Source organism: Macrobrachium rosenbergii, chromosome 1, assembly GCF_040412425.1.
Source record: "Macrobrachium rosenbergii isolate ZJJX-2024 chromosome 1, ASM4041242v1, whole genome shotgun sequence".
Classification (NCBI taxonomy): Eukaryota; Metazoa; Arthropoda; class Malacostraca; order Decapoda; family Palaemonidae; genus Macrobrachium; species Macrobrachium rosenbergii.
In genome coordinates, this window is record NC_089741.1 from 46139236 (window position 1) to 46160985 (window position 21750).

At 36.5% G+C, this 21750-nt stretch overlaps 1 protein-coding gene across 4 annotated transcripts in view; it reads right to left on the reverse strand.

The window, feature by feature from the left end:
* The window catches only part of LOC136832218 (uncharacterized), a 417668-nt gene that overhangs the window by 3398 nt on the left and 392520 nt on the right, over positions 1-21750 (reverse strand). For all 4 annotated transcript variants that reach the window (XM_067093241.1, XM_067093090.1, XM_067093168.1 and 1 more), the window contains one exon: positions 529-807. In XM_067093241.1, the coding sequence (XP_066949342.1) occupies positions 529-665 (137 nt within the window). In that variant the 5' untranslated portion in view covers positions 666-807. The remainder of the gene's footprint in view (positions 1-528; positions 808-21750) is intronic.

The window sequence follows — 21750 nt, forward strand, 5'->3', positions numbered from 1 at the left end:
TAATTTTGAAGCAACGGAAGGGAAGGCTGACTGAGAATAAGCTACCAAATAGCACAGAGCGAAATATAAGAAGTATATCCAGTAGTTTTAAGTGCTGAACACCACTGAGAAGGATTCTTTACATTCTTCTACTGTACAGTCTGTTTCTCGCTCTACAAATACATACACAGACAAACACGCATAATACATATTATATACATATATGTATATAAAATATGTATATATATACATATATATATATATATATTATATATATATATATATATTATATCTATATACACACATACATTATATATATATATATATATATATATATATATATATATATATATATATATATATATATATATATATATATATATATATAAGTTCAATCTTAAAAGGATTTGACAAGGTTCCAGAAGGGAGAAAGAGGCCTTGATATTTGATTTCACATGTGATCCCTGGAAAGAGAGAGAGAGAGAGAGAGAGAGAGAGAGAGAGAGAGAGAGAGAGAGAGAGAGATTCGTAAATGATTCCAGTCCTCACCATAGCGACGGGTTGAGAAGGAGAGTGACGGCGAACAGCGGAGACGGATAATGTATGCAGAGGGCGATATGGAGGCTGAGAACGGCGAGAGAGATGACGCCCAGTACCACGCCCACGGCCGCCCGCAGACCGCCCATCAAACTTTCTTCTTCTTCCTCTTCTTCTTTCGTTGCCGCATCCACCCTACGCCCTCCCAGGGCACGTCTGGTCAACTCTCCGGGTAAATCACGTCACGGGAACGCAGTTTTTCCGAACGCTAAGTTTGAGCCACACCGTTACCTACAGAGATAAAAGATAAAAAAAACATTAATAACATCAATACTGCTTTCTAGATACCTTATCTCGTTCTTTATTCTCTCAAGATACAAACACAGATTTAATACACACAAATACATATGCATATGCACTCACGCGCACGCACACACATGTATGTATATATATATATATATATATATATATATATATATATATATATATATATATATATATATATATATATATATACATATATATATACATATATATAATATATATATGTGTAGTGTATACATATATATATGTGTGTACATGTGTGTGTGCGTGGGCAAGAATGCATGTGTGTGTGTGTGTGTGTCGCAAAATCCACCAAGAAAGAAATAAAATTGGGGTTCTTCTCAAGCGTTCATTGTCGAGTTGTTTCTTAACCTTTTGTGTTCTTGCTTTGTTCGCTTGACTTTCTCAGTTATTGTTGTAATCTTTTGTTTACTTTTTGACTCACTTGTATTGTATTCAGTACTGTACCTTCAGAATGTGCTGAGATAGTATCAAAGCGCTGGGTAACGTCTTTTTTTATTTCTTTCCTGGTGGAATCTGCGATGTTTAACGTTGCACGTAATTCAGTGGCCTTGATATTATATATATGTGTATATATATATATATATATATATATATATATATATATATATATATATATATATATATATATATATATATATATATATATATATACATATATATATATACATATATATATATATATATATATATATATATATATATATATATATATATATATATATATATATATATATAATGTATGTTTTATGTTAAAGGGAGAGAGAGCTATATATTTTTAATAGCAAACTATTCTTGAAACCATCAACGTCAGAGGCTTACACAACAATAATAATAATAATAATAAAATAATAATAATAATGATAATAATTGAAGGGTATCCTTTCAGGCAGCTGCTCCAGCGTCCCTAGGGGCAAACTTGACCCTCTACCCCAAATCCTCAGAGCCCAGTACACCACAAGCCACCCAGTCTTCCTAGTACTGACTCAGCGTTCGGGTGTGTTTATATAACGGAATTATCTGGTCCACAAATCGCAAAGAAACTTTGGAAATGGCGCCATCAGCCCAGGACACTTTTTAAGCCAGGAAAATGAGAAAAGTTTACCACAGCAAAGGGAAGTGTAGCTTCTGGGGATGCTACTCGATTAAGGAGGCTTACCAGAGAGGTTGTTTTGAATTAGTGAAAGTAATTAAATGTCGAAGTCAGAGCTCCCCTCGCAGTTTAAGTGACGGAGGCAAGAAACACTTTCTTATGCGTAGATAAAGTAGATGATTTTATATAATCGATTAATGACAAAGTTTACTCCAGGATATATTTTTGTTAGCTGTTAATATTAGAAAGGTTTCTGTATCAATTTTTTATTGTACATAGCATTCCTTATATACCTATGTCTATGGAATTCTGATACGAACAGATTTCAAACAAACACACACATAATATACATACATACATACATATATATATATATGTGTGTGTATGTGTATATATATATATATATATATATATATATATATATATATATATATATATATATATATATATATATATATATATATACCAGTTTATACTTAATCTCTACTATAAAATTACTGTGGTCCAAAAGACTAAATTCAAAAACGTTACAGGCAACGAGCTGTCTACCGAACACCCACAGCAACATGGACACTAGTCAGCGGGCGCTGTCACCACATTTTGAGCGGATATTGTGACTTACATAATTTTCTATTCTCATATGATGCTCACAAACACAAAAATCCCTTCATAAGGTTAATGGTTTGAACTTGCTGTGCCCGCATGCGGTCCACTGGCAAAAAATAGACGGCCAAAATTCCGAGCGAAATTGACCCAGTGGAGCGCTGGGCAACGACAGAGTTATTTCGTGTGCTTTATTTCTTTTTATTATTCTCTACTCCATTCTGGAAAAAGAATGATGACAGTGTAACGCTTTCGCCGTAAAATGCATCACTGTCTGCCAAAGGCAACGCCGCACAATTCTCTTTCAACAAGGCGGAACTGATAATTATCACCGACTAAAAGCGGACCATAAATTGATGTCAAATGAGGGATCTGTGTTTTCAAAAGCTCGGTACTGTACTTGCACTGTGTATAGCAGTGGTTCCTAACCTTTTTATTACCACGCCCCCTCTGCGAGTTGGTCCTTCCCTCCACGACCCTATTGCATCTATGAGTAAAATTCCCTCCCAGATTTAAAGGAAAATGAAAATAAAGAAAAAGAGAAGGGGGTGTTTTTATTCTTAAGCCCAACCAGTCTAACCAGAGTAGTAGACTATAGGGAACCAACGTTATAAGGCTATGATACTTTTGCATTTGTTCATAAGCTTCTGAATATTAGTTCCTCACTCTTGTTAAGAGAATAATGAATATACTTTAATTAGAGAATTTTTCATTTTTTCTAGGGCTTACTTTACAAATCACTCCCGCCCCAAGTTGAGAACCGCACAATTGTACAGAATGCCTCTTATTACAAAAAATAAGGATTCAATTACATGACCGCGGTTTTGAGACACCTCTTCTTTAGAGTCAATCAATTTGTGATATATTTTTTTGTTTTATTTTTCAGTGGGATTTTCCTCCTCCATCGTTCATGTAGACTTGAAAAATTCTAGCTTCAACTCTTTATGGGAATTCATTCTGTGACTGAAATGAAATTTAAGAAATGGACAAAGGTATTTATCTCATCTTGCAAAGTAAAGGACACTTAAAAAAAATATCTTACAAAATGTCCAAAATTGAAGTTTGTTTTTACTTATTTTCCAAATAGAGTAGCAGAAAGCACCGATTGGCTTAAAAAATATGTGTTCTCTTAAATCGTTTAATGTCTATAAAAATTTTTTTTTATTACTGAGATTAGGATAGAATATGCCCCTACCTTTGTTATTCTCTTTGGGTGTAAATTATTCCTTAGATATAGTGTATTCGATGTTAAAGAGTTATGTGTTCAAATGCTTTGGGTCATTATATATATATATATATATATATATATATATATATATATATATATATATATATATATATATATATATGTGTGTGTGTGTGTGTGTATGTATATACATAATCACATTCATACACCCATCCATTCGTTTTAAAATGAAGACGTCCATTGCGGAAAGATCCTAGGTAATTCACCTCAATTGCCTCATAAATGCGCCCATCTCGACTCCAATGTAGGTAAGATACAGCCTCGCATAATGATCAAAGATAAATGAAAACGATCGCAGGAATTGCGAGCCGAGGCAAGAACGACCGTCGTCGGGAGAGCGCGTTCAATTGTGAACGAGAAACCCTTTAAGGTTGAAAGGTAGTTTTCCCCCAATACTTCTCAAAACGAACGAGCCCGCGTCGCATTGTTTTCACGAGCTCCATCAAGAGTAGCGTAGTTTCTCCTGCAAGACGATGGCCATAATGAAGCGCAAGACAAAAGAGGGACACAATGCGTCTCAATAAAACCTTCTCCTCCTCCTCCCAGAGAGACAGAGAGAGAGAGAGAGAGAGGAATTGTACCGGTACACCATTCTGACAGTGTCATGTCTGCTGGCTGAATTCAGGTGAATGACAAGAGGTAATTAAATGGTTAGACATGCCCTTAGTACAATTAATCGGTTAGATGTGTCCTTAATATAATTAACTGGGTAGATATGGTCTTAATATACTACAGGTACAAAAAATCACAAGCCACTCTTCGAGGTGAATCACGCATATGGATAATACAAGAACTTCTGATATTGAGTTGAATATAGAGTTTAGCCCAAAGGCCAACGGCTGGGACTGTAAGGTCATTCAGCGCTGAAAGGAAAATTGTGAGTAAATGGTTACAAAGGTGTAACAGGAGGAAAACCTTGCAGTTGCACTGTGACATAATTGTTAGGAGAGGGTGGATAGCAAGTTGGAAGAAAGATAATATGAACTGAGGTACAGTAAAAGGAATGAGAGGGGTTGCAGCTAGGGGCCGAAGGCGTGCTGCAAAGAACCTTTAGTAATGCCTACAGTGCACCCCGTGAGGTGCACTGATGGCACTAGCTCCCTACGGGGGAATTTCTGATATTGCTGACATCAGTTTTTCATATCAGACTTTGGGAAATGACAAAGTTATCCCGAATGCATTGTTCACAGATTACTTACTTTATAAGGGCTCCCTCGGGCAGTTTACTTCAAAAGATGGTAGCTTCAGAGGTAAACAAGCCAACAGTTACTGTCGAACTAATCACTAAATGTTGATACAGAGAGTGAAAATCCCGGAAAGAAAACTTTCATAGTTTCAGCCTCTTCAAACAGCCGCATCTCGTAACATGCATACATAAATAGTGCATCCACAGACACACACAAGCCCATATATATATATATATATATATATATATATATATATATATATATATATATATATATATATATATATATATATATATATATATATATATATCGCAGTCTCAATGATTCATGAACTCACTTATTTACGGATTTCTCTATGGAATGTATATACACATTATTTGTGGATAATTCGCCCATTTGTGGAGTTTTTCACTAAGAAATATTCACTAAGTACTGTATTTTCACATCATTTTCATGACTAAATGTACTTCTTGTGATAAAACTATTAAAATACTCAGGTAGAAGTATTTGTGTTTGAACTATCAAAATAGGCAGTTCTAAGTGTTTTTAGAGGGGTTTTAAGTATTCACAGATTTTAGCTATTCGTGGGGTGTGTGGTATGCATCCCCACGAATACGGGGTTTACTGTATATATATATATATATATATATATATATATATATATATATATATATATATATATATATATATATATATATATATATATTACATATACTATATATATATATATATATTATATTATAAGTACTATACATATTATATATATTTCAGCATGATGTTAAGGCTATTCCTTATGTTTCATGCTGTCTTCTTCTATGCCTTCTGGTACATTATATATATATATATATATATATATATATATATATATATATATATATATATATATATATATATATATATATATATATATATATATATATATATATATATTATATATATATATATATATATATATATATATATATATATATATATATACACTCATTACTATGCAATATGTTCCTCTGTTTTATTTATTTGAACGTCATAACCTCCACAAACACAAGAGCAAATGTGTGTATGCATATATGTATATATAATCATACCTACTACTACATGAAAACTGGCCTCAAGGCTGAAAGAAGTGTGCATATTAGCTTATCGGTCTTTGGAAACACGAAATAAAATATAAAAATCAAAAGTACTCGATATCCGTTGACCCGAGTTGAACAGGAAACAAAAGTATGGAAAAGAGAATAAGGAGACGAAAGGCACAAAATAATATTAAGGATAATATAAGAGAAAAGGCAATGTTAAAAATTCAGATCCATTTATCTTCCCTTCCCCAACTTTGATAGAGAGAGAGAGAGAGAGAGAGAGAGAGAGAGAGAGAGAGAGAGAGAGAGAGAGAGAGAGAGAGAGAGAGAGACTTGCACCATGAAGGGGATGGTATGGGAGGAACTGAGGAGCCAGAAGTAATCAACACTTGTTCCGATGACCCGAATTCTGAAACCTGGACCTGAAGAAACGCTGGAGTCTGAAAACGGAATTCTGAAACCGTTTCTGAAGCCAATTCTGGAACCAACCGGACTGGAATAAACCGTTCAAGACTGAAGTAAGGAGTATCAAGAGTCCCACCATTCTATAGAAATAAGTTTATCGGAGTGGGGAAGAAGCAATTAACATTAAGATTCTAGGAATGTCAAATCTAGAGTAAAACACGCCTGATTTCGTTTCGAAGTCTGGAAAGTAACCTGCTGGACTCTCTCTCTCTCTCTCTCTCTCTCTCTCTCTCTCTCTCTCTCTCTCTCTCTCCTCTTTCAAAACTTTAATTCGATCAGAGTTGGGGGGGGGTAACTTACGAAGGTGAGAAAAAAGGGTTTATTTTTATTTTTGGCTTTTTCTTTTCCATTATCCTTAATATTTTTGTTCTCTTCATCTGTTTATTTTCTCTCTCTCTCTCTCTCTCTCTCTCCAAGTAACGGCTGGATAGGGAAATACAAACTCAGGTTTCTCAAGGCCCTTTCATTCACGCCCATTCAAGTATATATACACACACACTTCCCACAAAACACCTTCCTCCAGACAGAATAGGACCGAGGTTTACTTAGGCGTAAGGTTCTGTTCAGGCCAAGGGAGATGTTAACGTCATACAGGATTGAAGTAATACATACGATACCTTTTTCAACATTTTCTATTTACTCTTCTCTAGGGTTTCAAAATACTGCTACACTTAAAAAAAATATCGGGGTATCGATCTGTTTACAGAAATGAAAAAAACAATATTTAGAACGGTAGAAGAGAAGCATTACACAGAGTTTCGTTAATTTGTCAGTATATATTTATTCTCTTTTGTATTACTTTATATCAACAAACATACCAGGGTATCAACCAATTTAAAGAATAGAGAATCAAGAACTTAAGAGCTAAGAAACATTACACAGAGAGTTTCGTTAATTTCTTGGCATCTATTTATCCTCTCTGGATTTCTTTAGACCAGGACAGTACTGCAGAACGTAAATATAGTATTTACATAAATATATTATTTACAACTTCACAGAAATAAAAAAAAAGAAATTTAGTTGAATGTATACTTCCAGAAATAAAGAACTAAAGCTGGATATAAAGTATAACACAGAAGAATTAAATATACGTTATTTAAATTAAATACCATACGTTATTTTTCCATTATTTCAATTTATAACATAAACGAAAAGGTTAGGCGATAAAACTGCTTCTAAGCACAAAGTTCACAAAAAAATGAACATCCCAAAATATCCATAACTTGACTAAGGTTCAAACACACAATCTCAACGGTTACCATGGCGACCGAACCGACACGAAAGCATTTAAAATGGAGGGCGTAAGTTGATCAACTCGCTGACCAAAACACCTATAAACCAATACTCTGCTTTGAGGAACGTCGACCAATAACCCCCAACCCCTCCTCTCCCCTCCCCTCTCTCCTTGTAACCTACCCAAGACAGAGCTAAACTTGGATTTAGTTAGGTAAGCAATAAACAAAGAGAGAAAAAAAGCCCGACCCAGTACATAATCCTCATCACTCATATGCAGTAGTCCTGAATTCCAGCGTTCCGTTCCGGAAGCTTGGAATTCGCTGGATCCGGAAGCTTGGAATTTGGTGAATCCCGGAATTTACGGAGCGCAAGTCTATCGGTTTACTGAACCGAGCAAATGAAATTTGAGAGAAGCCCCGGGATTTTTTTTTTTTTTTTTTTTTAGGCAGATGGCGTGCTCCAGCTAAGGCAAGCCTTCGGTCCAGCACAAATGGGTGTGGTCACTCCCTTTTTTTTTCTCTTTTTTTCTTCGTCGCCTTTACCATTCCAACTCAGGTCCTCATATCCCCTTAATTCCCTTCCTCTGACACTTCTGCTTTGTAGAGGAACAAATATATTTTAGAACAGAGACCAACGTGGGGTGTATAGGATTTTATTCTTAATGACCTCTCCAAACGAAGTCAGGCGTAACAATGGAAAAATTCTAACCAAAACTTCAGCACCTAAAACATGTCATAAACACATGTCGGCAACTTGTCACATACATATCACTAACATGCTGAATACAAGTCGACGAATGACTGGTAGTTCTAACCAGTGCTCCTACGATTATCCAAAGATTCGTTTTCCACTATCGGTCGTTGACTTGTTGTCAAACTGTTGATGATATCTGTGCGATAAGTTACCGACTTGTGTTTATGACATGCTTCCATTAAGCGTGGAAGGACTTACAAATACACGTTTCTGACAGCTGTTATTAAAGTACTGAAGGAATTGGTTGGTTTTAAACAGCAGCAGTAAAAAACAACGACAATAACAACTATATTATCGATATAAAAATATTTTACTTGCTATTACAGTTACTTTTCGTTACTCAGTTCATCTTATTCATATAACTTTCCATCATTTGATAAGAGACTCAGATACTTCTTGGTCAAGCCTAACACTCTATTCTTCAATCTTCTTTCGTTTTTCCATCATACGTAAGGACCTTCAATTCTCCCTTTTGTTGCTGTTACTAGATCAAACCGGCCCCCTGCTAACGCGTGAACCTCCTCTATAAGATGGCCCATAAAAACGACCATCCCGTGAGACTTCGCATAAAAATTCACAATCAGTAGATGAACTCAAAACCAATATTCTTCTTGGCAAAACAACCCTTGGATCATCAGGTATCAATGTTCCATAAATGTCCCTCAGTCCAATATTCCATGAATGACCTTCGTCGACTTCCAGGGACCTAAAGACAGAGGAATGACACTGCCAGTGTCAAGTTAATCTCACGGGTCATGCGGCATTAATGGCCGAGGGATGGGTACAATTTAGCCACGCCATAATGACAGGACGTAAGTGACTCCGCTGTGCGATGAAACTACTGCCGTCTGCCGTAAAACGGTTCGTGTTTGACGACTTTAATCCGCGACGTTAATCCACCTCTGGTGGCAGCGTTCATGAGTGTGATGAAATGGGCTGAAAACAGTTCGAACCGTGGTCATCTATTTTTTTATTTTTGAATTTCGTTAATCGACAGCTGATGGCAGCATTCGTGAGTTAGGTGAAATGGGCCGAAAATGGTAGGTGCGAAAAACACACCATGGTCACCTATTTTTTCTTTTTAAATTTCATTCATCGACCGCTATGGCAGCGTTCATGAAAGTGAAGAAAAGGGTAGAAAACAGTAAGCGCAGGATGACAAACCATCGTCATCTTTTTTTTTTTTTTTTTTTTTTTTAATTTCGTTAATCGACCGCTGATGGCAGCGTTCATGAGAATGGTGATATGGGCCGAAAAGAGTCCGCGCGGGATAACAAACCGTACTTATCTCTTTATTTTTTTTTATTTCGTTAATCGATCGCTGATGGCAGCGTTCATTAGTATGATAAAATGGACCGAAAACAGCTCGTGCTGGAAAGCAAACTGCGGTTATTTTTATTTATTTATTTTTTATTTTTTTAAATTCGATACGGGCAATCACATAACTGATTAAAATGACCGACAAAAGAGCATGATACAACGACATCAAATATCATGGACACCGACATCACCATCATCATGATTGATTGATGTCACTCGTAGAAAACGGACTTCTTCGAAAGTCTGACATCAATTCCATTTTACTTTTTCTTAAGTTCTTCAGGTCAAAGCGAAACCGAAGTCCTTGGATGGATAGGAACAATCAGAAACTGTCTCACGATATTCCCTTTGACGAATGACCTCGCAGTTATGTGAATGGTTTGCACAAAGGACGCGGTCTCCGTCCCGGCACTCTTAATAATGCCGAGATAAGCGTAAAGGGAACGAAATGCCTCGGTTACCTGGGGAAGGCGTGGAGGAAGGGGCGTTTGACTGATGTTTAGAGTCTGTCATATAATGATATTCGTGGTTACTGATAATTTTGAGCTATAAATCATATAATTATGATGGGCAGTAACTTATATAATCATAATGGTTGCTGATAATTTTGAGCGGTAAATTGTTAAATTAAACAATTCATTCTTTTATTTACTTATCATTATTTTGGGGAGTTTATTTTCTATTTGCTTGTTTATATTTCATTTCATGTTATAAGGAAAGTCTATAGCATTTAATCCATAGTGAATAATAAAGAACATCCCTTAAAATGAAAATTAATTAAAATAAGGACTTCTAAAGTTTCCTAATGTTAGAATGACCACTGATTTTTACTTTCTGCAAAATTTTATTTTGATATCAAAGACTGGAACCAAGTAACAGAAAAACCTTACAAAAATTAAAAAGTTCATAACAAAATAAAAGGAAGTTGAATGAGGTACTTACATTTAAAATGTCCTTGCTGCTTCTTACCAGTCATCCGGCGACGCTTACGCATACACAACAAATCGCGGAAATTTTTATTTAGATAACTACACCTTGCATTCTATACCCAGTTATGTATTCCATAGCGCCATTTAAACATACACTTTCCATACCCTCATTTCAGACATATTTCCCTCCAGCAAATTCCTGAGATGTATGCTGGTATTGCCAACCCCGATTTTTGCCATGCGCCCTGAGTTGAGTTACGTTAGGCTGGGTTAGAGTTAGGCACTTATCTGGTTTTAATTTAGTTATTGTGTGAGCAGCTATTAGAAACGGGATATTTTGAAAGTAATTCTATAGTTAGTTTTAAATATGGCGCCCTTTTGAGAAAGTCCAGTATAAATTTTATCTCGAGATAATACTTCCCTCATAAGTACTTTAAACATACAATGTTTCAGTTTAGTTACAGTAGACATTCCTCATCCATTCGTCAGCCAAATTTTTATTTATTATAAATTATCCATAAATAATCAAAAGCCCAAAACAGCTCTCCTTTGAAAGTGAAATATTGGTACAGTATTAAACAAAAGTCACACATAAATCCCTACAATAGAATAAGAAACTGGACAGACCCTCTTGTGTATCTTAAAAATATTTTTAATTGGATACATAGTGTAGATACGTTATTATGTACAGTTTCAGGATTCCACATAAATAAGTAGGTCCATGAGCGGTTATCACAACCTCACTTCACCAGCAAGAGACCAGAGATTTCTCACAAAAGAAGGTTAATGATTTAGACCATCTTTTCTGTAAACTGCAATGTGCTCCCTTTGATTTCAGCAATTCATTAAGTACTTGGTAGTTAAGCAACTGTGGTGGGTCAAAGCCAGAGTAGAGAAGGAGATGGGGATAGCAGTCTCATCCATAAAGACATATATATATATATATGTATATATATATATATATATATATATATATATATATAAATATATTATATATATATATATATATATATATATATATATATATATATATATATATATATATATATATATATATATATATATATATATAACACTAATGAACAGATAACGAAAAGCAGCCCACTCAAGAGAAAAAGAGCACATACGCTTCTGAAAGCTGGAGAACATGAATGAATAGCCGCATGAAACGAAACTTCTATCATGAGCTAAATACCAAAGAAGAAGAGATGGAAGCCACAGCCTGCTTTTCATCTCATGACGAGGAAATGTTCAATAAGCGAGGAGGAGGAGGAGGAGGAGGAGGAGGAGGAGGAGGAGGAGGAGGAGGAAGGAGGAGAAGGAGGAGGAGGAGAAAGGAAGAAGAAGAGGAAAGGGGGAGGAGGAGGAGGAGGAGGAGGAGAAGAAGGAGGAGGGAGGAGAAAAGAAGAAGAAGAAGAAGAAGAAGACGAAGAAGAGGGAGGAGGAGGAGGGGGGGAGAGAGAACAAAGAAGAAGAAAGAAAGGGGAAGAAGAAGAAGAAGAAAAAGAAGAAGAGGAGGAGGAGGAGGAGGAGGGGGAGGAAGGAGGAAGAAGAAAAGAAGAGGAGGATGAGGAGGGGGAGGGAGAGAAGGAAGAAGAAGAGGAGAGGGAGGAGGAGGGGGGGGAGAAGGAAGAAGGAAGAAGAAGAAGAAGAAGAAGAAGAAGAGGAGGAGGAGGAGGAGGAGGAGGAGGAGGAGGAGGAGGGGGGAAGAGGCGAAGGAGACTAAGGGGTTCAGGACGTCAGCAGCCCCCCCTCCTCTCTCTCTCTCTCTCAAACTAACCCGACCACCACTGGTCCTGGACAGAGAAACCCCAACTTTGGCCATTAGTTAAACTTTGCACAATTAATCCCCCTGACGAAGACCCGCCATAAATAATTCAAAAGCTAATCACTGCGAAACTCCGCCATTGTCTGAGCCTTCGTCAGTTACCAATCTCAAATGACGCTCTTTTTCTGCCTTGAGTTCAATAAGGATGTGATTATATTTTGGATTCACGTTTGATGTCGTTTTGATGTCAGTTTACGATAAGGGCGTGCTTGAGACCACTGCGAGAGGGACAGAAGATCGATGGGATTTTTCTTAATTATCTCTGAGGAATATTTTTTTTTATAATTTCAAATCTTATTTACAATTAGAAGAGTCTTTCATATTAATATCATCTATTATCACCACAATTTATAAATATATATACGTACACGCACACACACATATATATCGGTGTGTGTGTTTGGTTTTAAATCACGAAAAGGTAAAAAAACGTGATGATTCCACGAACAAAGTTACAATCACGAAGCAAAGGTGAAACAATTGAGGTGCTAAGTACTTTCCTCTTATTATCAAGACATGGTCACAGTTGCTGTGACCATGTCTTGGTAGCGAAAGTACTTAGCATTTCATTGTTTCATTGTTCCTGCGTGGCTGTAACTTTGTTCATATGTATGCATATATATATATATATATATATATATATATATATATATATATATATATAGGTATATATTACCTCACAAAGAATGATAAAGTACAAAAATGTAATAAATAAATAATTAAACAGATGCACAAATAAATATAAATATATATAAAAATAAACAAACTAATCCAAGCGACGGAGAATTTCCAAAGACAACGTAGAAAAATAAACAAACAAATCACTTTTCTCTCTGAGCCGACGACAAAGCGATCAGCGTAATAAAGACGTGGGAAAAAAAAAAAAGACTGGGAGCCAAGACTGATTGATTGATTCAGGAAAGTGAGTGAGAGGGCTTACATGAGCTGGCAAGTAAAGTAAGTCTTTCAGCACACCCCGTCTCCATCGATCCCCTTTTACAGAGGACGTGAGTCGAAAGCTCTTACTGAGAGAGAGAGAGAGAGAGAGAGAGAGAGAGAGAGAGAGAGAGAGAGAGAGAGAGAGAGAGAGATCATCTCATGACCCACACTGTAACAGAGAGAGAGAGAGAGAAATTAACAGACTGATCAACGACACAGAGAGAGAGAGAGAGAGAGAGAGAGAGAGAGAGAGAGAGAGAGAGAGAGAGAGAGAGAGAGAGAATCATCTCATGACCCACACTGTAACAGAGAGAGAGAGAGAGAAATTAACACACTGACCCAACCGACACAGAGAGAGAGAGAGAGAGAGAGAGAGAGAGAGAGAGAGAGAGAAGAGAGAATCATCTCAGGACCCACACTGTCAAAGAGAGAGAGAGAGAGAGAGAGAGAGAGGGAAATTAACACACTGACCCACAGTATAACAGAGACAGAGAGAGAGAGAGAGAGAGAAATTGACACACTGATCCACACTGTAATAGAGAGAGAGAGAGAGAGAGAGAGAGAGAGAGAGAGAGAGAGAGAGAGAGAGAGAATATCAACACACACTGACACACTGTAACAGAGAGAGATAGAGAGCATATCTACACACACTGACCCACACTGTAGCAGGGAGAGAAAGAGAGAGATTCAACACCTAAACCTATATCTACCTCAACTCTAAAAAGCATGGAAGGGGAACGGGGTAAGGTCGGAATACAGAGCAAGGGTATGCACTGAAGGAAGAAAAAGAATAGGAGAGGAAGGATGGACAGAAATGGAAGGGATAAAAGTGACGACAGGAACATAAGGAAGGAAGGGAGTCGAGAAAGAATAGGAAGGATGACGGCAACGTGCCCGGGAGAGAGAGAGAGAGAGAGAGAGAGAGAGAGAGAGAGAGAGAGAGAGAGAGAGAGAGAGAGAGAATGAATATATATGGAAGACTGACATACTAGTTTGGGATGAAAATGACAGGTGGAAAAGTGAGAGAATAAAAGCAAAGTCAAAAGACAGGAATAGAGAGAAGGATAAAAACAGGAATATGCAGAAATGGAAAGGAGGTGTAAATACAGAAGGGATGGGTTAAAAATAGACGGGAAGAGTAAAGATAGAATGCCAAGGTTAGAATAGAAAAGGACAATTAGTAAGACAAAGGGTCTAAAAGAAATTCTTTTAACCCTTCACAGTTTACTTTTAAATCTGTTCGCGTTCTATTTGGCAGAGCTCACAAATACAGGTGAATCTCTGTTGTTTATGCAGAGCAGAGAATCTCTGAGAGAAAAAAAGCGTTCTTTAGGTACACCTCATGTTGACAATAAACTTTTTTTAGTTTTCTGTAAAAGAAAACTATGGTGCCGGCTTTGTCTGTCCGCCCTCGGATCTTAAAAACTACTAGGACTAGAGGGCTGCAAATTGTTATGTTGATCATCCACCCTCCAGTCATCAAACATACCAAATTGCAGTCCTCTAGCCTCAGTAGTTTTTATCTTATTTAAGGTTAAAGTTAGCCATAATCGTGTGTCTGGGAACGATATAGGACATGCCACCGCCGGGCCGTGGATCAAGTTTCATGGGCCACGGCTCATATAGCATTACATCGAGACCACCGAAAGATAGATCTGTTTTCGGTGGCCTTGATTATACGCAGTAGCGGCTGTACAGAAGACTCGATTGCGCTGAAGAAACTTCGGTGCATTTTTTGCTTGTTTTTTTAAGCAACAGAGAACATAACCAGCTACGATAACTTTTTCCTATTAAAGAAAACTTTTTTTCTAGGATGATAATTTACTGATTTTCGCAAAACAGTGCATATCTAAGAGATTAACAGACGTTTCTCAAAGTAAACCAAAAGACTGTCATTATTTATGTATAAGGACATGTGAGAGAAGAGAGCACGTTTCTTATTATCTAGATGAATGACTGTTTTAGGTAGATTTTTTTATATTTACGACGTTAAAGCATGGATTTTTTTAAATACAGAAACATAATTATGAGACATGCTGCCGTGTCCTTCTACAATGGAGAAAGTATCAATTTAACAGAACATTCAAACAAAAACAAAAATTGCATATTTATAGAATGAACTTTCATTTACTTTCGCAAAAGAACAGACATTTAAGAAATATGCAAACTTTTCTCAAAACAGAGCAAAAAACATATTTACGAGACGGATGAACATTCCTCATTTACAGAAACATGCTTACGAGAGTTTCTAATCAACTTTTTTTTTATTTAACACCTGAATGAATATTCTGATGCAATTTTTTTTCATATATATTAGATATAACAGTTTTCGAGTAATGCGATACTTCATAGCATGACAACCAGACGTTTTTTTCTATAGTGGAAAAATATACCATCAGTAAACTGAGTGAAAAAAAATTCTCATATTAAAAAGATAAGATCTCTCTCATTTACTTGACAGCTCGGTTCAGATGACACATCAAGAAGGCGAGTAAACAAAACATCTTTACAAACAAAACATATTTACTAAATGAATGATCGTTTCCGTACGTACGAGAAAAAACGTTTACCACAGAAGCATACAAACGTTTCTTTGGGCAAAAAATATACAAGCAAGACAAGCAGACGATATCAAATAAGAGGAAACAAGTTCGCTGAAGAAGGCGACACCTGACTAACCCAATCAGCAAAACGTTCGTTAGAAATAGAAGATAGAATATAGGATTTAGGCCAAAGGCCAAGCGCTGGAACTATGGGGTCATTCAGCGCTGAAACGGAAATTGACAGTAAAAGGTCTGAAAGGTGTAACAGGAGGAAAACCTCGCAGTCGCACTATGAAAGACAGATGGAAGAAAGAAAATATGAACGGAGGTACAGTAAAAGGAATGTAAGAGGTTGCAGCTAGGGGCCGAAGGGACGCTGCAAAGACCCTTAAGTAATGCCTACAGTACACCACGTGAGGTACACTGACTACACCCTGCGGGGGCAAAACGCTCCAGGAAAGTCAAAGGGAAGCAAACGCGGATATCCCATCTTATCTCCGGAGAGACGGAGTCGGATGTTTTTACCAATGGACTCTAAAATGAACAGGATTTCTTCACTCGTCCTTTTACTTCCTTCGGAAAGAGGGAAGGGGAAGGGAAGTGACAGGATGTGAGAGTTGGGGTCACCCTCAGGAAATAGTGCCCTGAATAAGATTCGTTATCCTTTGTCGTAACGTTAGTGGTCAAAATGCATTTCTCTCACCGGCCTGAGTTCGAAGCTCCATTTAATTCCCAACTCGTATTTTTGAAGGATGTCTGAGGAAATTGTTGTAATTGCGTCTGAAAATATCAGTAAATTAAAACGATAAATGCTAAGTACATAGTCGATGTATACACACACACACACACACACACACACACACACACACACACACACACACACACATATATATATATATATATATATATATATATATATATATATATATATATATATATATATGTATATGTATATGAATAAATTTTTTATCACATCACCGTGATTCATATACAAGCATTAAGCTGCAAACGTCCTTTAATATCCAATTCGCTCTACCTCGGAAATAATATATTTTCATATATAAGTTACCCGAGGGGGAATTTTTTAGCGGGCTCGAACCACCGAAGACAAGAACTCAGCACTGCAGTGACGCGAAGTTTAGGCTTAATGCTTTTATATATATATATATATATATATATATATATATATATATATATATATATATATATATATATATATATATATATATACATACATACAAACACACACACACACACACACACACACACACATATATATATATATATATATATATATATATATATATATATATATATATATATATATATATATATATATATTACTAATACTACCAAAATGGTAACACTGATGATTTTAAATAGACTGTCGCCTCAGTGCAAGTTTCAATACAATGCTGGTAAGAATTACAAATTGTATGCTATCGATGCAGCCGCTAAGCGAAGTACCAAATATAAATGGTTCCTCTTGGACGACATACCAAATTAAAGGTAAATTGGATGTCAGGGAAAAAGTGAGAGCTTCACGTAAGCCATATATACACAGCTTAATGAAACAGTTCCTCATTTATTTCATTCTGAATTTCTGGGAGCGAGGCCTTATCGCCAGAGTTATTTATTGCTAATTCGTTAAGGGAAAACACCACCTATTGTTTTCTCACACACATATATATATTATATTTCTCTCTCTCTCTCTCTCTCTCTCTCTCTCTCTCTCTCTCTCTCTCTCTCTCTCTCTCCACGAAATTGCACTGCATCGCGCGGGGGTCATACATCATAATCAACAAGGGTGCATAAGGGAGGGAGGGAGAGAAACTCCAAAACAAACTGTAATTTGCAACAGAGCTCGGCCTATATTCCCTGTTTAACATATCTCATTAAGTCGGGGCCCCAAGAGACTCGAAATTCCGGAGATAAAATACTTTTAGGCGAACTATGATAATTTATAGGAGGTCGCCGACCTCATTAACCGGAGACCGCCGGATGCCAGGACCGATTCGTAAATATGGGGCAAAAATATTTGGGTACGAAACACAAAATAATATTATTTTTAATTAGCTCTTTGTGGGCAAAAATACGTCACTGTTAAACGGGGCAGAAATGACATATAAATCTAATCAGTAATGTTTGAAGATTTTTTAAAATGAAACACTAAAAGTAATAGAAACCTGATGGAATGTTAAATAGGAAAAGGCATGTTAAGTATGGGTAAAAATATTTGGGTACGAAACAGAAATAACATTACTTTTGATAAGCATTTTGTGGGGATAAAATACGTCAATGTTAAAAGGGGCAGAAATGACATATAAATTTAATCAGCAATGATTGAGGATCCTTTAAGTGAAATACACCACTGAAAATAATAAAATACTGATGGAATATTAAGTTAGAACACATGATAATAACTGTTTTTTTTTTTTTTATCAAAATCTCGTAACAAAATAGTTTATCCTTGACCCAGAAAATCTCATAGGGGGAAGAACTCAACGAAGAAGAATGAAAGCTCTGTAAACAAGGAGTAAACACCCCAAGTCTTCCACTCCTCCTTGAGAGAGAGAGAGAGAGAGAGAGAGAGAGAGAGAGAGAGCCAGCCAGCCGAATAAATTAGCAAGTTAAAATACCGGTCAACAAATGCCAAGAGAAGTTAAACGTGGAATTAGTCGACCAAAATGCTGAGATAATGTTTCACAGAAGCTGGATAAAAAAAAAAAAACATAATTAGGACAACATAAGGGGAAAAAATGTTAACCTCAAAAATGTGACATCGATTTTTTTTCCCTTCATTCTATTTTCCTACCCGCAATATACCTCGGAAATGAAAAGAAAAGAGTGGGGAATTTTTCTTATTTTTCTTTTGCTTTTTCTTTTTACTTTTCTTTTGACAGGGCTGAGTGATGCAACGTACCCTTGCAAGATAACGGTGAGTGTACTACAATGAAGGCCTCTCTCTCTCTCTCTCTCTCTCTCTCTCTCTCTCTCTCTCTCTCTCTCTCTCTCTCTCTCTCCTCAGTACTCTGAGCTCTTTTTGTTTTCATTATCTTTTGTAGCATTATCTTCATACCGTCTGGAAGGATCTCTCTCTCTCTCTCTCTCTCTCTCTCTCTCTCTCTCTCTCTCTCTCTCTCTCTCTCTCCTCAAAAAAAGCTCTTTTTCTTTCATTATCTTTTGTAGCATTATCTTCATACCGTCTGGAAGGATCTCTCTCTCTCTCTCTTCTCTCTCTCTCTCTCTCTCTATTTCTCTCTCTCCTCAGTACTCTGAGCTCTTTTCGGAATTATCTTTGTAGCATTATCTTCATACCGTCTGGAAGGATCTCTCTCTCTCTCTCTCTCTCTCTCTCTCTCTCTCTCTCTCTCTCTCTCCTCAGTACTCTGAGCTCTTTTCTTTTCATTATCTTTTGTAGCATTATCTTCATACCGTCTGGAAGGATCTCTCTCTCTCTCTCTCTCTCTCTCTCTCTCTCTCTCTCTCTCTCTCTCTCTCTCCTCAGTACTCTGAGCTCTTTTTCTTTCATTATCTTTTGTAGCATTATCTTCATACCGTCTGGAAGGATCTCTCTCTCTCTCTCTCTCTCTCTCTCTCTCTCTCTCTCTCTCTCTCTCTCTCTCCTCAGTACTCTGAGCTCTTTTTCTTTTCATTATCTTTTGTAGCATTATCTTCATACCGTCTGGAAGGATCTCTCTCTCTCTCTCTCTCTCTCTCTCTCTCTCTCTCTCTCTCTCTCTCCATAGTACTCTGAGCTCTTTTTCTTTTCATTTTATTCGTAGCATTATCTTCACACCGTCGGGAAGGATCTCTCTCTCTCTCTCTCTCTCTCTCTCTCTCTCTCTCTCTCTCTCTCTCTCTCCACAGTACTCTGAGCTCATTTTCCTTTTCACTTTTTTCGTAGCATTACCTTCATACCGTCAGGAAGGATCTCTCTCTCTCTCTCTCTCTCTCTCTCTCTCTCTCTCTCTCTCTCTCTCTCTCTCTCTCTCTCCGTTTTATTGTGTATTCTCGTTGAAAAAAATAAAGGTTCTTTTGTGTAATTTGCTCGAGTATAAGAGCGTGAGAAATCGAAGTGATAAGTGGCAATTGTAACTTAACAAGTACGTACACACACACACACACACACACACACACATATATATATATATATATATATATATATATATATATATATATATAGTATATATGTATGTATGTACATATATATATATATATATATATATATATATATATATATATATATATGTATATATATATATATATATATATATATATATATATATATATATATATAGAGAGAGAGAGAGAGAGAGAGAGAGAGAGAGAGAGAGAGAGAGAGAGAGAGAGAGGTGGGATGTTGCGTGAGAGAAATATAGCACTGAATGGCAGAGTGCTTTGGAAGGTTCAACACGCCGTTCATGAGCATAAACTTCCGCTTAAGAAGTGGAAGTTTATCTCCACAAAATGTTCGTTCAAGACCTAGTGAAAATGTATATATAACTATTACATGCGAATTTCATCTTCAGTTTACAGCAGAATTCTCAAACAGTATTTACCTATCCATGCATTCTGTAAAGTTAACTAGCAATAATATAAAGGATATTTCGAAACAATACTAATTTCTTGTCAAAAGGGGAAACAATACCATTTATGTTTCAAAGGGAACATTACTATTTCTTTTCAAAAGAGAAATGATACTACTACTTTTCAAAAGGGATACATTACTATTTCTGTTCAAAAGGGAAACGATACTATTTGTTCAAAAGGAAAAACAATACTATTCCTGCTCAAGAAAGAAACAATGCTAATTTTCTTTTCAGAGCGGAAACAATACTATTTCCCTTCAAAGGAGAAACAATACTATTTCTCTTCAAAAGAGACACAATACTATGTCTCTTCAAAAGAGAAACAATACTATTTCCTGTTCAAAAGGAAAACAATACTATCTCTGTTCAAGAAAGAAACAATGCTAATTTTCTTTTCTGAGGGGAGACAATACTATTTCTCTTCAAAAGAGAAACAATACTATTTCTGCTCAAAGACGGAACAATACAATTTCTTTTCAAACGTTCCAGGCATCCGAGACTTGGAAGTTTCAAACACGAAAACTGTTAGAGGGAGTTTAAAATAAGCTGGAACTTGGAAAAAGTTATTTGCAGAAGTTCAGCTGAAATAATCCAAGATTGTGCCTCAAAGAAAACCCCCAGACAGGAAAGAGAGAAAGCAGGGAGAAGAAATAAAAACTTAATAGTTAGCCTTGGGAAATTATCCTTTCAAAACTTTCCTCGCAGGACGACAGTTGAATCTTCTTCCTTTTACGTTGCAATTTTATGCCGAGTAAAACAAATGAGAAATAAGTGCTTTTTTTCTAATTATTAAATATTGAATAGTGGGGTGCCAAAAACTGCTCAATTATGATTCAGGGAACACAGAGGAAACCAGAGCGCTTACCACTATAAAAATATATAGGATGAAGGAATGACCAAACCGGTTGGGAATGACCTACGTAAAGCATTTACCTCTGAAGATATCGAACGAGGTGATGACATATCATAAACCGCAAACCTCCGCCGAGCCTGACCGATACAACCCATGCCCTCGAAAACGTCCCTCCTCCACAAGGTACATTCCTATCTCTCCCAAAAATGTAATCGCGTGAAGCCAG